General features: G+C 44.9%; 1 protein-coding gene across 1 annotated transcript in view; it reads left to right on the top strand.

Annotated features, from left to right (window-relative positions):
- Window positions 1–233: 233 nt before the first annotated feature.
- The window catches only part of Arsb (arylsulfatase B), a 172478-nt gene continuing 155219 nt past the window's right edge, over window positions 234–17492 (top strand). Inside the window, exons 1-2 of the mRNA XM_057789978.1 lie at window positions 234–699; window positions 16947–17133. Coding sequence (XP_057645961.1) covers window positions 385–699; window positions 16947–17133 — 502 coding nt within the window. The 5' untranslated portion in view covers window positions 234–384. The remainder of the gene's footprint in view (window positions 700–16946; window positions 17134–17492) is intronic.

The following is a 17492-nucleotide window of genomic DNA, read 5'->3' as shown; positions in this document are numbered from 1 at the left end:
GAGCCAGTAGTAGAGCCATTTACAAGGTGGTTTCTTCTGGAGGGTGAAGAGAGGAGATAATTATACCGCTTAGCTGCCAAGGTTGCAGCTAGATTTAATCAGATAAGGGATGTGAAAACCCTTTGGAATTCGTGGTTCTCAAGTTCATGGCTAGGGAAAATAACGGGTCTCTGCTCTAGGCTTTGAAAGCACCACACCAGTGGAGTTTACACGCGTGCTCTGTGCGGGCTCCTCCCCCGCCCCCGTGGGGGAGGCGGAGGGCGTGACGACGGCCCTCCCCAGCCCGCGGCCCGCCCCGGTGAATGAAATCTTGCCGGCCCCGGGTCACTCAGTTCCCGATTCTGTCCGGGACAACAGCAGCTCGGGCTCGGCCGGCTGCGAAGGATGGGGGAGCCGAGAGGATGCGCTGGGAGGCAGGCCCGAGGCCTCGGGCTGCAGCTGCAGCTGCAGCTGCAGCTGCTCCTGTCGCTGCTGCTCCTGCAGCCGTCGCCGGGCTGGGCCTCCGGGGCTGCCCGGCCTCCCCACGTGGTCTTCGTGCTGGCAGACGACCTGGGCTGGAACGACGTGGGCTTCCACGGCTCGGCCATCCGCACGCCGCACCTGGATGCGCTGGCGGCCGGCGGGGTGGTCCTGGACAACTACTACGTGCAGCCATTGTGCACACCCTCGCGGAGCCAGCTGCTCACCGGGCGCTATCAGGTATGAGGTGGCCTCTCGCCCTGCGTGGCTCTGTGAGCCCGCGCGCTGGCACTAGGGGCTCAGTGGGACCGCGCTCGCTTGCCCATGGCTTCCCCAGGCCTCTGCGCATGCCCGGCTTCCTCTTGGTGGCTCCAGTGCTGAAGTGGCTTTCGTTTTCTCAAGGACTGAGGAGAGGAGGTTTCTGGGAACTCGAGGTGCTGTGCCTGTGAACCCCCAGGGTCAAGGGTAGATGGGGACCTAAGGAGGAAGGGTGCAGAAAGTGAGGGAGGCTCACGGAGCTCCAGAGTGGAATTAGAGTGGGAAGGATCCTGATAATCGGTGTGCTCAGTGGTCAGGAGTGAGCTGCTGGGACAGGAGGATAGGAAACCAAGTAGATGGGAGTTTCAGAGATTAACTTGGAAACATTATAAAAAGACTGGGATTGTTGACAAGGGGAGCAAAATCAGAGAAGCCTGCAGTGTATGAGTCTGGAGGGTACTGTAAAAAGTCTTAACCTTTACCCCCAGTTCCTTTTGTGCCTTGGAGCCCGCTACAGGAGAGATAAGGTGTACCCCAGGCGCCTCTGTATGTCTTTCCTTTAATAAGCACTTGCCTGTAACTACCCCTGTGCCAACAACCTGGAAACTCCAGTGCCTGCCCTCCAGGTCGTCCGCCGTACACAACCAACAACGGAAGTCACTTCCAGGTCCTCTGCACCTTAGAATGAAACACGGGATGCTGATACTCCTTCCACATTGGAGGGTAAATCCAACCTGTATGATCGTCTTCACTGCCCTTTAGAAAAGTGCAACGCACGGATTTCCCCACGGACTATGTGTATGTTAGATGACCAGAAACAGGAAGAACACTTTTGTAGTGTTTTATTGTCTTTAAACTTAATTTTGAAAAACACCCCATGAGATAGTTATCGTGAATCCCCTGTACAGGTGAGAGGAGATAGCTTGCCTACACGGATGTCAGCTACTCAATTGTGGTCCTCAGTTTCCTGCAGCCACCGGCCATCTCACACCTATGAAATTAGTCACTCCCCATTCTGAGTGCAGTTGATGAGTTTATAAGATCCTGATGTGATTATGACCAAATTAAATATAATATTTTTTAGTGGCTACTATTGGATACTGATATTCAATCTCTGTCTCTATTCACCCATCTATCATCCATCCATCCATCCATCCATCCATCCATCCATCCATCCATCCATCCATCTCTCTTATCTTTCTACACACATCACACAATCTTCTGGCCTTTCTTCATGCAAAGATTTAGATAACATGGTGCCAGTGTGGATATTCAGAACAAGTCAATCAAAGATGTCAGCAGATATTTTCGAGGAAAAATGAGTTAGCAATAAGTGTAAGTATGATGTCATCTACTGTGTAATGGATTCTAAGCACACAGTTTACTCAACAAGCACTTTGAACTCACTGACCTCCTACATATGTGTTCCCCAAACCTTTCAGACCAACGCTAACCTCATGTTCTAAGACCAAGATAAAGATTTCAACAGAAGGCTGAAGGGAGAAGACAATGCTTCTCTAAGAGACTCAGGAACATCCATAGCCAAGAGTTTACTATGGAAACTAAGCATGGTCTGCTTCCCTACCAGCGGGAAGGTCATGCCAAGGAGTCTACCTGACTGTGAAGTGTAATCGTAGTCCCGAGGCCAATGCAAGTGTCTCCAGCACACAGTAGGAGTCTCCCAGGAGTAGGGGAAGGTTCTGGGTTTGCTCTGAAGAGAGAAAACTGAACTCACATTGCAAAGTAACAGAGGGGCTGTTGGTTTACGCAGCGTCCTAACAGACGTAGACGGAAAAGCCAATGCTGCACCTCGAACCTCTCATAGACTTGATTACTTTCACCTCCTAATGTGCTACCCCACCAAGCCCTTGAAAATACTTGAGTACTGGGAGTAAATCTGTGGTTAATAAGTGAAGGGAAAGGAGAAGCCGTGTACTTCAGAACCACCAGAGGCATCTCAAGGGAGCTGACTCAAACATATCTGGTGTTTTTTCCACCCTTTATAGTCTGTCACAGGATCCACGAGTTCCTGTTAAAGATTACTTTGGTTTAATGATATTCTTTTACTGGAGTCTAAAAAGGATCATTGCTTTCAAATTCTATACATTGGTACATTCTGGGTACCTTTCTCATATCCTTCAAAGCTAATTAAAAATGATTTTTATATTTAAATAATTCAAAACTGATGACCCTTCCTTGTTTAGAATCATTGTCAAAACTATAAGAAATATTTTCTGTACCTTCCAAATACTCAGCTGTAGATTTTCTCACATAGCAACCTCTTAATATTTCATATTTCATGGAGTTATAGTGATACAGCAGTGGTGATAGTTCTGGAACATCCAGATACTTTTTTTCATAATATCAGGATTATTCTCTGAAATCAACTAGTTCCTCTGTCCTGATGCCATATTTATACTGAGGAGCAGTGCTTTTACATTTTTAAAAGTCGTGCTGTATTAGCATTGCCGTTTTATCACAATGATGTAAACTGAGGCTGGAACAAGGTAAGACATGTTGGGCTTGGGGACGACTTGGGTGCCAGAACCCTGGCAGGTGGCAGGTGGAGGGAGGCGGGGGCAGGCAGGGGCAGGTAGGCACCAGAAAGCTCTCAGGCCTGCTAGACTGGTCTCTATGGCAGAGTTTCAGAGCAATGAGAGAGCCTTCTCAAAACAGAAAAGTGGACCGTGTCTGAGGGCTGCTGCCTTAGGTTGTCCTCTGGCTCCACGATGGGTGCTGAGTGTGTACACACCTGCAGCCACATTTACACACACACACATACACACACACAACCACTCATCCAGAAGAAATGCGCCCAAGGCCACAGGACTAAAGGATGGAACTGCTCACGTACCAGGCAGTGTGTTTAGAATCAGCACTTACCGCAACTGTTTTCTCCTCAGAAGTATTCAACCTATTTCCCCTAGTAGCTCCTTCATACTTAATATCCTTATTATTTTTTGAGCATTTAAGTCACTCCTAAACATCTCTATCTGAAAAATGAATCTAACATATTTTTACTTAAAAATTGCCTGTGTTAGCTATAAAATGGGAATGACTGTTATTTCTGAAAGAATCGTTCAGTACAATAAAATGAAAAGATTGTTAACTATTTCAAAATGAGGTACTTGAACTCTTCAAGAGTCCTGTCTGTTACCTTTGCACTTGTGGTAATGGGTTCTGTCAGCTTGGCACGGTCTCTTGGGAAGAGAATCTCAGTGAGAGACTGCCTGGATTAGGTTGGCATGCGGACAGATCTTGATTGTGTTCATTCATCTGCAGCCCACGGTGTTGGCAGCATGGCCTGAGCTTGGGTGTTGGATGGGAATGGGGAAAGTGGGCTGAGTAGGCACAGGTGCGTTTCTGCTCTTGACTGGACGTGCTGGTTAGCTTACGTTCCTGCCGTGACTTCCCCGTCATGAAACCTGCAATCTCAAGATGGAACAACCCTTGCTCCTCTAAGTTACTTTTTGTTGGTTTTTTTTTTTTTTTTTTTTTTTTTATCACAGCAATAGAATTGAAAATAGGATGTCAATTCTACTAATGTTGAGAGAGTTAATGTTTAGGGAACCCTTCAGATTTGAAAATCTAGACAAGCCTAGACTACCGAACTTTGCTCTCTTGAGCTGTGTGTGTGTGTTTTACTTTTGAAAGTGATGAGTAAAGAGAATGGTCAGGAATGCTGAGAGGTAGGTTTCAGTCCTGGCTGTGTCAAAACCTTGCCGAACTCTGTTCCTCACAGATAGATACAGGACCAGGGCTAAAATCTGATGCTCTGCCTAGCCTAACATGTCTTTAACGCTGATGCTTTTCTGTTCCTAGGGAAAGGGCTATTATCCTACTCACCAGCCTGTCTTTGGTAGGAACAGATGAGAGGACCCTCACACTTCTTACACACTGCACGGGAGGAGAGGACCCTGCCTAGCATGCTTTACACGCTGTATGGGACCCTGTTGCCTAGTGCTGCCTTACACACTGTATGGGTTAGTTGTTCAGCTTTTGAGAATGAAACAGAAATATGAATTCAAGATTTTATATTAAAACATTTAATTATTACCAGTTCTTTCACAAGATCCTTTTAACCGTCATGGTGGAAAATTTATAGCATCTGAGAGAGGAGGGTGAGGTAGTGGGGAGACTGAGCCATGGATGAGGGAGGTAGTTGTGGTAGATAGGCGGTAGACTGAGCCACGGATGAGGGAGGTAGTCGAGGTAGAGATTTCAGTCTCTCTACAGCCAGCTGGTGTTTTCCCCATGACCTTTGTCCATTATCTTTAAAATCTGCCTATACATTTTATTTTTAAGTAGAAAAAATGTATGGTTTAAAACCCAAATTTTGGGGAAAGGAGGTTTTATTTTCTTCAGTGGTGTAGTCCCTGTAAGTAGCCCCCGTTCCTGTGGAATCTTCCCGTCCCACACTCAGGAAACAAACTCTAGTTAAACTCGAAGGGTCACAGAGAAAGAGGAGTCATGAGTGCAGGAGGGGAACTTGCTGAGAAAGCCTTGGCTCCAATGGAGAGCGCAGGGTGGGGAATGAAGTACGAAAGCAACTAAATCTGTTATAAATATGTGAACCTTCAAATAAAAAATTAAAACACTCAAAGCTTACAAAAGGGGCTTACGTTGAAAATTTTTCCCTACCCAGCCACTCCCTTAGGCGTTCATTCCCATATATAGAGAAGTATACAGAGAAGTGACAAGCTGTGACTGACAAGATCCTTCCAGAAGTGTCTCATGACTGTGCATGCAAGTGCACATGTAGATATTGTAATGTTCTCTTCACACCTTTGTACCCATGTTTAATTTTACTGAACATTTGACATCATTCATGTTGTTAAATAAATAGCATCCTCGTGCATGTCTGCACGCTGATTTGTTACATGAACAGAGCATTTTAACCAGTCACATAATAATGGATACAAAAGTAATTTCAACCTTTTGCCTTATCAAAGAAGGTGAAATCGATATCTTGTACACATGTCCTTTTGCTCATTTGAAACACATCTGTAGAACAGTTTCCCAAAAACAAAATTTCTGGATTTAATTTAACGTTCGTTTGTAATTTTGTACTGTAAATTTGAACTTTTAGAAAAATCTCATTTTTGTTTGTAGTTATGTGCGTCTGCTTATGTGCGTCTGCACAGGAGTGCAGTGCCTGTGGATATCAGAAGTAACTAGAACTGGAGTTACAGATGTTTGTGAGCTGCCTTGTGGGTGTTGAGAACAAAACCCAGGTTCTCTGCAAGAGCAATCAGTGCTCTTAACCACTGGGCATCTCTTCAGCCTCTCTTGCCCTTGCCTAATTTTAATTGGGTTGTGCGTTTTTAATGTTGGCTCTTGGTCTTTATGTTTTGGGTAGTAAACTTTAATCAGATGATTATTTGTTACTTTCTTGACAGTGTCCTTTGATATACAACAAGTTTTCAATTTTGATGTAATATAATTAATTTGTTTGATAGCTTATGCTTTTGGTGTTACATACTGAAGTCATTGCCTAATATTGCATGTATTGGTCTCTCTGTTTTCTTCCAGGAGTTTTATGACTTTTACCCTTACATTGAGCTCTGCATTTATTCTGAGCTAATTTGTGTGTGTCACTCAGGTGTGGAGATGTGTGCTTCGCTGAAAAGACTGCTCCTCCTCCTTTGTCTTCTCACCTCAGCCGGTGTCAGCCCACTGACCACAGTGGTTTCCCATAAGTCTGTGTGTTTCTCATGACTCTAAATGACACCGTAGCTATATACTAGGCTCCAGAATATGGAAGTGTGAATTCTGCCCGCCTTTCTTTCCCTGCAAGAGTGTTTTAATGATTGTGAGCCCCCTTGATTTTTATGTGGACTTTAGGATCAACTTATCTACTTCGGGAGTGGGGAACGAGACACAGAATTTTGACCGGGATGTCACTGGTCTGCAGAACCACTTAAAAGTATTGCAGCCTTGACAACAGTCCTGGAATTGAGCCATCTTTCCAGTATTGCAAGTATTCTTTAATGCTTTCCGGCAGTAGTTAGTTTTCAGAATACAGATTTTGTAGCTTGTTGGTAAAAGTTATTTCTAAATATTTCATATTTGGTCCCATTGTGATTGGAATTGCTTTCTTAATTTCATTTTCAGATGTTTAGCGCTCTTATATAGAAATGCAACTAATGTGTATACATTGACCACGCTTGTGAGATGTACTAGGGTTTGTACACGTGTGTTTGCATGTGCGTGTTCCTGTGCATGTGTGTACATGTATGCATGTATGTGTGTGTGAAATCTCAAGGTTTCCTGAATTAGCACTTTTCTTGCTTGATTTCAAACCCGAGTGTCTTTCATTATATTTCCTTGCCTGGTTGCTTGGGCTAGAACCTTTGGTGTTTGTTGAATAGATGTGTATCTTGTCTAGGCTTGCAGTCCATCACCGTGAAATGTGATGTTCATTTGTTCCTTTGTTGAGCAGGTGTTTGTGGAGCAGCTTGCTGTGCCGGACACTGTGCTGTCCTGCAGGATCTTCCGGTGTTTAAGGTGAAAGGAGGAGGGATGGGGAGGAGTGAACTAAGTGGGTATGAACAAGGAAGTGAGGAAGGTGACTCTAAAGAGTGTGGTGATAAGAGTTGAGAATAAAGTAGGTAGAGTGATAGGGACCCTGAGAATGTCCCCAAGGAGGCGAGGTTGACAGAGGCCCAAATGTCACAGTCAGCAGGGTCAAGATCCTGCAAAGGATTTAACAAGCTATGGGAGGAAGAAGAGAAGCAAGCCCTGAGACTGGATCTAGCTTGTCCTAAGACTGGAGAAGGTCATAGTAGTGGGCACTGAGGGAATGAAGGGTCAAAGGGATGCTGGGAGCTCAGAGGAAGGCAAGGTCTCTCTGGACCTAATGCTTCCTGTTCAGGATAAAAATGTTAAGTCTTCAGCTCTGATTGTTGCTATTTCCATAAGAATATTACACTTGATATTTTTATACCCTAAAGATTGTGTCCACTGGAACTCACAGAGATCCACCTGCCTCTGTCTCCAAGTGCTGAGATTAAAGGCTAAACTGCCATGCCCAGCTAAGCATTCTTATTTTCAAAATTGCATGTAGGAAATGCATCCGGAAGTTTCTAATACAAAGCTGTGTTTTTCTGTTTCCCACACTTCCACTTGGCAGTCCCTCTTTACTAGTTTCTTAATGGTTCCTGTAGGGGAAAAAATTTTCTATTCATTTGTCCTCTATTCAAACTGCTCATCTTTCCGAATAGCATTTCTGTACTGTTTTCAGTTCAGAGAGTTTAAAAATACTGAATTTTCAAATTCTAACAAGTTGACCTGATTCACTATACAGTATCCATTACATGTCTGCATTCCCAGTGAATTTTTTTAATTTTAATTTAAATTTTATTTTTTACATGTATGGGAGTTTTGCCTGCATGTATGTGGTATGCCGTGTCTATGCCTGGTGCCCATGGAGGACAGAAAAGGGCATCAGATTCCTTGCAACTGTAGTTAACATATAATTGTTAGCTGCCATGTGGGAATTGAACCTGGGTTCTTTGGATGAGCAACAAGGGCTTTTAACCCCTGAGCCATCTCTCCATGCTCCAATAAAAATTGTCTACTTTTAAAAAGATTTATTTTATGTGGATGAGTATTTTGCCTGGGGGTATGCATGTGTACCACATGTATCTGATACTGTGGTACCCTCAGAGGTCAGAAGAGGGCATCAGATCCTCTGGAACTGGAGTTACAGATGGTTGTGAGCCACCATGTGGGTCCTGGGAACTGAGCGCAGGTCCTCTGCAAGAGCTTTGAGTGCTCTTAACTGCTGAGCCACCGTTCAGACCTCTAGTCCCACGTGTTAGTAGTTCAAGGCCTGCTCCTCCTATTAGGTTGACTTTGATTCTCTCTGTCGTCGAGAAGCACTCACATTGATCAGCTAAGCAGATGTGTGTGCTGTGTGCCTACACAAGAAGGAGCTCCATCATAGTTCAAGGCCTAGGACTGCGCTGGGTGGAGGCCATGTGCCTGTAATCCCAGCCTTGGAAGGCTGAGGCAGAAGGACTAGGAATTTGAGGCTAGACTCAAGTGCATAGGGCCAGCCTGGGCTACAAAGCAAGACTTGTCTCAAACAAACAAGGACTTGAAATGTAGCTCTGTGGTAATAAATGCCTGCTTGTTTTTAATGAGGCTTTTGAGAAGGCGAGCTGGGAGCTGGTGCAACGCCTTTAATCCCAGCACTTGGGAAGATCTCTGTGAGTTGGAGGCCAGCCTGGCTTACCCTAGGCCTACAAAATGAGCCCCCTCCCATCTCTCTCTCTCTCTCTCTCTCTCTCTCTCTCTCTCTCTCTCTCTCTCTCTCACACACACACACACACACAGAGACACACATGAAGGAAGGAAGGAAGGAAGGAAGGAAGGAAGGAAGGAAGGAAGGAAGGAAGGAAGGAAGGAAGGAAGGAAGCAAAGATTGAAGGACAACAAAAATGGCAGGTCTCAGGGAAAACACTAAGTAACTCTTTTTAGTCCTCAGCTTGTTCTTCCCCTGGGGACCGAGGAGGTCACTCCACACCAGAATTCTATAAGCCTTGGCAGAGAAGACAGACAATGAAAGATGACACCGCTTCTTTCCTAGGGGACCTGAGCCACATTTTTCTTAATCATCCTGATAAATAGACAAGCCACTCTCAGGGCTTTTTACTCACCCCTGAAGCGGAACCTTGGACAGGAAATATGGGGAAGAGGCCATGCAGGCACAGGGCAGGTGATTCCTGACTTTTGCTACAAGTTTGCCTCACGACTGGCAGGAGACAGTTGCAGAGGAAGAGGGCCTGGTGGCATGAAGGTCCAGCTAAACATGGCCTTACTAGCTGCTGTTCCTGCTTGTCCTCAGGGTCTGGCCTGGTCCCCATCAGCCTTGATGGATTCCTGTCATTGAATTGGATTAAAGAGATAGCGGAGGAGCTGGGAGAACTGGGAGGGGACTTTGGGTGAGGACTTGTGATTCTAGTCAGAAGAGCCATAGCATCGTCTGGCCAAAGGCAGAGACGAGAGTAGCGTGCAGCCAGCAGGCCATCGTGTTGCCAGTGGTAGTTTTCATGTCTGTGTTCATTGAAGGGGGAGACAAAGGATGCATTGGCTTTATATGAGCTAGCAAGAGGCCAGCAGTCAAGCATGGGTCTCCAGTACGAGGAACCCAGGGGCGACTTGCTCTGATGGAGATGTTTAATTTACCTCCCAAGATACTGGAAATAAGAAAGTAAGTTGCATTCGGAGTTGCATGGAATGTGATCAGTTGACTTGTGGCATTTTTGTAGCTGATTGACTGATGTGGTTGGTTATTTGAGGACAGTGAAATGGCTTAGCAGGTAAGGGCGCTTGCTTGTCACCAAGCCTGCTGACCTGAGCTCAATCTTTGGAATCCACATGGTGGGGAGGAGAGCACCACCTTCTGCAAACTGTTCTCTGATCTTCACATGTGTGAGATGGTGTGCACATGTCTACACACAAGCACACACATACATATACACACATGTACATAAAAACCCTATACATGATAAATGCAATAATTTCTATTGAAAATCTGTGCATACTCTGTTGCTCTCAGGTCATTATCATTATTGATTTTGCTTCCTAATCATATCTCTTTATTAAAAAATCCATTTCTCAGAGTTCTTCATATTTTCTTCCTCAATAAGCTTCTGTCGGATTCATAATTTAAACAGAGGAAGTCACGGAAACCATTTCTGCCTTGTTTGTTCTTTTCACAAACAACATTGCTTTGTGGGTTTAGTCAGAGCCTTGTGCTCTTTACTAGTCAGCACAGAATAAATAGGCCCTTAAAACTGTCAGTGGTGCGGGCCAGTTCTGAAACCTGAGCTCTGAGGGGCCAGGCCAGCTGGCCACACCAGGCTCCTGAGGCATAATGTGTGTTCTGTAGCTCTTGGCTTCAGTGCCCTGGGCAGCTGACTGTCAGGCGGGCTGCAAGGGGGAGGGAGCAGATTCTCCACTCTCCAGTTGTCCTGTGGCCATCTCCAGGGGTAAACTGTAGGGTGGTACAAGTGTTTCCTGACCATGATCAAAACCTACAGGAAACTGGCAAGAGCACAGGCTGAGGGTTATGAAGCCTGGCTGGCCACTGCCTTGTCGTGTGACTGTGATCTATTGTGGAAACCTCCTTTCAGGCTCCGTGGTGTGTAAGGCAGAGGCCAGGCCTGCTCACTTTCCTGAATTCTCAAATGCCATAGAGGTGGCATTTCACAAACACTCGGGTGCATGGAGGGATAGACAGATGGACGCTTCCCTTCTGTTCCACCAGGTGTTATCCCTCCACTGTTCAGGGTGGGAGACAAATGGCATCCACTGCCAAGTGTGCTACAGGGGTACACTGAGCCCCTGGTACAGTTTCTTACAAGGTGGCTGAAGCATCCTGAGCTCTGAGATACTGTCTAAGAAGGGATTCTCTGGCTGGGAAGAAGCACCATGACCAAAAGCAAGTTGGAAAGGGTTTATTTGACTTCACTTCCGTATCATAGTTCATCATCTATGGAAGTCAGGGCAGGAACTCAACCAGGGCAGGAACCTGGAGGCAGGAGCTGATGCAGAGGCTATAGAGAGGCGTTCCTTACTGGCTTGATCCTCATGTCTTGTTCAGTCTGCTTTCTTATAGAACCCAGGACCACCAGCATAGGGATAGCATCACCAAAATGGACTGAGTCCTCCCCCAGCTATCCCTAGTTAAAGAAGAGTCCTACAGGCTTGTCCACGGTCTGATATGATGGTGTTTTCTCAGTTGAAGTTCCCTCCTCTCAGATGACCTTAGCTTGTGTCAACTTGACATAGCACAGACACACATTTAATCGGAGGACTGCATGGGCCTCAGAAAGAGGACTGGACAAAGTTCTGACCTAAGAGCCATGATCCTCCTCCCCACAGCAGGAGGTGGTTTTGTTCGGTTTTGTTTTTCTCTTTTAAACTAAGCATGCATCTCCTAGATCTCAGGGAAAAGACTGAAGATTTCTTGTCAATTATCTCATGGGAAGCAAGTCCCTCCCGGGGTTTGCAGACCTTTGCATCAGTGGAGCAGATCCTCAATGGCCAAGTGCAATCTTTGGAAGGGGTGTTTTTGCAGGAGGATTTATTTTCATGAAGAAGATACCGCCACACAAGGCAGATGTGTGTTAGCTCCCATGGGCTTTCATAGGTTACAGCTATGTCTTTTTCTGTTCACACCTTCTTTCTGGATGTTGAAGATGAGGCTTGGATTGGACTTGTAGATTTTCTTGTTTAGATAGCTGCCCTTCTTTCTCTGGTTTGCATTTGTACCCCATGACAGCCTGCCCCAGGCATTGTGGGGTCACTCCAGAGTTCTGCGCTGGAGGGTCGTGAGCTTGGCTCTTGCCTGTTTACTGCGTCTCCACACATTATAGCTTCCTGACTTCAAATAGTGCTTGAACAGACTGCAACCACATTTCTGGCTGTTATCCAGAGTTTGACTTCTGCTTCCCAGTAATGCCATAAAAATGCCCTGTCAAATAAATTCTCAGGAACTAAAAAGAACAAATTCCCCGTTCTGTGTGATCGGAGAGAATGGAGACAGGTTTCAGCTGACCGCCTGGCTTGGTGCCCATGGTACAGGAAAACCAAGCTGCCAAGCATCTCTTGGCAGCGTTTTCTAGTGCTCAGAGACAATTCTCTGTGCACGATAGATGAGCTTCCCATGTGAGCTTTGCACGTTTATATCCACTGATGCTTTTGGGCTCCATAAATACTACTTTTACATCCTGCTGGTGATATATTAGAATATGTTATGAAGTGTTTTGGGCCTTGGCTCGAGTTTCTGTTTAGTAAGCTTGTAGTGCTAACAATGGAAAGAAACCTTTGTGTGTATGAACACGCTTGTATGCATGTGCATATGTGCATGTGGTCTGTGCGCATGTATGTGCCTATGCGATTGCAGAGTGATGAGGACCTTTCCCTAGAAATTATAAAACCCTTGGCATTCAGGGACGAATCAGGAAAGAGATGGCATATCCAAATGAGAGCCCCTTAGAGAGGGTTTCTCTGCAAAGTGAGGTTTTAGAAGATGTGGGAGTGGGCAGAAAGTGTCAGGGAGACACTCAGTGAAGCTGTTACCACCCCAGTGGGGAGGGAAGAAAGGGCTGATGTGACCGGGAAGAGGAGGTATATGGGGAAGCTGCCTTCAAAGTGACCTTCAGTGCAGAGGTGCAGGTGACTGAAGGCTGCTCACTCTCTCCTGTTCCCCTTCTCTCTGATCACTGATTCCCCACTGACTGACCTTGATCAGAAGCCAGAGTTGGGAGGGCAACAAGTCCTTTGTTTTGGCTTCTAGATACTGAATACGACCTGGTTGGAAGGCACCTGAAAGGCCTGTGAACATTCTCGTTGTCTATGTCCAGTTATTGCTGACAGAGGCCTAAGAATCCACAGAAAATGCACTTTCATTTTTAAAATAAAAATATTTATTGACATATGATTAACATGCAATAAGCTAACATACTTTAAACATACAACTTGATATATTTTGATGTTTATATCCACCTATGAAACCATGATAGTGAGTTTATCATACTTTAACATTTAAGACAGTCCATGTGGTCTCAAATGAAATTATGCAAAGATATCATGGACTCAAGCCATAATAGCCACAATTTCAAAAGTGTTGGCTCTGACAAAATACACAAAAAATAAAATCCAAAGTTCATGAGGAGTGTGAGGATATAGCTCAGTGGCAGAGCATTTGCCCAGCAGGCATGGAATCATGGTTCCTCCTCAGTCTGCAAACTAGTGATTTCCACACAAAAATAGCAAAAATAATACACATGGTGGATCAGCCTTGTAATCCCAGTTATTCAGGAGGCTGAGGCAAGAAGGTCACACACTCGAGGCTAGCCTGGGATATGGAGTGAGTTTCCTGTCTTAAAACATTAAAAGAGGGCCGAGCGTGTAGCTCAGTGGAAGAGCATGCACAAGGCTCCGTGTTCCATCCCAGCTTTGCACATTCTCTCAGAACTCGGGAGAAAACTCTTTCATCAAAGTTCATAGTAAAAAAGAAAATGACACTTTAAGTTCGAAATTTTTTTGTCTAAATTTTGCATTTGTTTATTGATGAAACTAAATTTGAATATTTTTGTCTGAATTTTGCATTTGTTTATTGCCAAATATTTAAAAACAAAACCTTGAAAACAAATGGCTTTAACAACTAAGACTGTTTGCTGCTCTTCCAGAGAAGCTGAGTTCAGATCCCAGCACACAGAGCTGGCCGCTCCCTGCTGCCTGTGTAGCTCCAGGGACTCCAACACTGTCTTCTGGCCTCTGTAACCACTGCACTCATGTTCTCAGGCACCTCCCTCTGCATGTAGATATAATTTAAAAATAGTGAAAATAACACCGATCCAAATGTAAGTCTGTGGATCTATGTGGTCTGAGTAGTTAGCAATTGAAAGTTTGAGAAAGTCAGTGCTAACTGTGTATTTATTTAGTTCCAGTGGGAGCAGAACTAACTGCGAGTGTGAAGTTCCAGTGTGCACTGTACATGATAGTTATCTGCAAAACACAGGCCAGGAAATCGGCTCAAGATTAGCCCAAAGAGTCCCGTAAAGCCTTGGTCCTCAAGGAAACAGTGTTGGGAGGTGTGATGGTTAAACTTGGTGGCCAGATTGATAATACCGGTGAAGAGGGAACCCCTATTGACTAATTGCATCCATTGGCTTGATTTGGGGCATGTCTCTGAGGGTATTTTCTTGGTTGCTAATTGATGTCGCATGGGCTGCCCTACCGTGGGCAGTGTCATCGTTAGGCAGGTGGGCCCCTCCTCTCTAAGAAAGGCAGCTGAGGACGCCTGAGAAACAGCCAGTCAGTACTGTCCCTCTGTGGTCTCCACTTCAGCTCCTGGCTCCGAGTTCTCGGCATCACTCTGGACGGACTGCAGTCAATCTGTGAGCAAAATAAACTCTTTTCTCGTGCTGGGTGGGCTGGTCAGCGTTTTAGCTCACCAGCAGAGAAGCATCCTAGGACAGGAGGGTGTTATTGATACCTGCTCAGACCTGTTACCATCACCATCGCTGGATATTTAATACGCACTTGGCATTATGTATCCCTTCATTAATCTTGCCCAAACCACAGGAAATAGATACTGTTGTGCTCCCTCCTTTACAGATGACGATAACCTTACAAATGTCGAGACGGAAGGAAGTCACAGAAGCCACTATCTTACTGTCTGGAGGTCACAAAGTTTGTAAAGATAGGGCCATGTTGGAGTTGGGTTCCTGCTCTGTCCTATTCTGCATTATATTATGTAGCATGTCGATCACCTGCAAACACATTTAAGGGATTATTAGCAGCAAGTTGCTTGATACCCACCTTTAGTGGACCAGGGTGCTGAAGTCCTACCTGGGTTGTCAGCTGATACCCATAGCCTTCACTCTCCTCAGAGTCCTGTGTATCTAAGGCATTGGTTCTCACCCTGTGGGGTTGCCTTTCAGATATTCTGCACACTAGATACTTACATTATAATTCATAACAGTAGCAAAATTATCAGTATGAGGTAGCAATGGAGATGATTTTCTGGTTGTGGGGTCACCCCAGCATGGGGAACTGTGTTAAAGGGTCGCAGCATTGGGAAGGTTGAGGGCCACTGCTTTGAGGAAACACAGGATCTAGTGCTAGGGAAAGCCAGGGCCGGCGGAGGAGTGTTTCATCCATCTTCGGGTATGGTAGCATCTAACAGCTCAAGAGCTCGGCCCAGGTCCCTAGGCTCCTCTTCGCTGGCTTTCAAATGCCACAGGCAAGTCCAGAGTGCTCTCACAGTCCAGGACACGGATGGTGTTAGTTCTCTTCATGTGCAGCTGACTTCTCACGCATATCTTCAGAGATTCAGAGACGTGTTCTTTGGCCACCTATCCCATGTCACCTGTCACCGTCTCTTCTATGTTTCTTCAGAACAATGGTTCTTATCATACAGTAGAGTCCAGTGTCAAACTTTTTGGTCTTAGGATATCTGCTCTTGCTTAAAAAAATTATTGAAGGACCAAAAGAGTAAATGAACAAATTATACCATTTGCAATTTACTCTAACAGAAATGAGAATGCATTTATTCATGAAAATGACAATAATGGGCCCATTATATGTTACCAAAAACAAAGAATGAGAAAAAGAGCATGCTTTCTACAACAGCCATGAAGCTTAGCATTGTTTGATTTTTTTTTAAATTGCCTCTGTTCATAAAAGATAGCTAGGTTGTTGAACACTTTCTTCCATCTGATCTACATGATCTCAATATGTTTTATAGGTAAAAGTTGATGAAGAAAGTCTGACTTCATAAAGGCTTGCAGTCCCCTCCCCCTTTTTTTTGGAAAAGGGAGAGAGAGTTTCATTTATAGATAGAATCCAGTTTATAATGGTTTAGCTTAATACTTTTCACCTTTATAACAGTTCAGAAACCAAGTCCACATAGTCATGCTGTTCACTTCTGGTGTGGCGGTCATTAAATCCCGAGAACCGTCCAGCATGCTGCTGTTAAGCAGGCTTTGTGTGTAAGTGCTGAGGATATGTAAGGTAGCCTAGTCTAGGTTGCAGTATCCTCCAGGTTAGCTTTATTAAATGCATCTTGCAATTTATGATCATTTCAATTTGTGAAGGATTTATTAGGATCGTATTTCCATTAAAATCCAAGGAACTTCTAAAATTATAGAAATTACAGTTTTACTGTTCTAAAACTAAACAAGTCTTTGTCTCTTAATACAGTATGCTGTGTGGACCCTGTGCCCTGGGAATTCTTTCGTAAGCCATTCCAAAGTGGCAGTCAGTGGGATGCTTTCTTGAAAAGATCAGTGTCTTTCCGGATTATGGTTTATGTAAAGTCTAATAAGAATCATAAACGATTAGTTTCATCGTACTGTTAAATAAGTCTTTAAAAAAAGTCATCAAGTCCTCCAAGAATCGAAATCCTTCTAATCAGATTTCAACTTCTCACCTGCAGTGGGATTTGAATCCTTTTCCTTGAGAGACCAAATTACTGGTTCCTGACATACTGCCATGATCAATATTCATTGAAAATATTGGTTTGTTGTAATGCTTTTCATTCATACATTTAATTCCTATTTGTGTCCCTTACCTATTGTGCCACTGGGGAAACCACCTTTCAGAATAAACCTGGACATACAGATTCCATGACTTAGGTGGTCGCTGTATCCACTCCTTCACAGAGTTTCCAGGGCATTAATCCCTGCTTCTATGTCTGTCTCTTTAAGATCCATATGGGCTTACAGCATTACCTCATCAAGACCTGTCAGCCCAGCTGTGTTCCCCTGGATGAAAAACTCCTGCCCCAGCTCCTGAAGGAAGCAGGCTATGCTACGCATATGGTCGGAAAATGGCACCTGGGAATGCGCCAGAAAGAGTGTCTGCCAACACGCCGAGGATTCGATACCTACTTCGGTAATGGAAATTCATGTTTCTTTAACAACACAGACCTACTACATCCCGCTCATAAAACACACCCAAGTAACATCAACACAATGACTGGAAACTTGAACACAGAGTAAATCAGCCAGCACCATAGTGGGGCTGCTTTCTGATGGTCCCTCCATAAGCCAGCTCTGTGCTGAACGCTGGGTGGACCTTTGCCAGAACCCTAAGGGACCACTCAGAGACCACTGTGTAGAAGGAGCAGTGGGCTGCTCCCGCCACCCGGCTAGCTTTACACCCAAAATAATCACACAGAAACTGTGTTCATTTAAACACTGCCTGGCCCATATCTCCAGTCTCTTACTGGCTAACTCTCACATCTTGATTAA

The sequence above is a fragment of the Chionomys nivalis genome, chromosome 15 (genome assembly GCF_950005125.1).
Source record: "Chionomys nivalis chromosome 15, mChiNiv1.1, whole genome shotgun sequence".
Classification (NCBI taxonomy): Eukaryota; Metazoa; Chordata; class Mammalia; order Rodentia; family Cricetidae; genus Chionomys; species Chionomys nivalis.
This window is presented reverse-complemented; position numbering and strand designations above follow the sequence as displayed.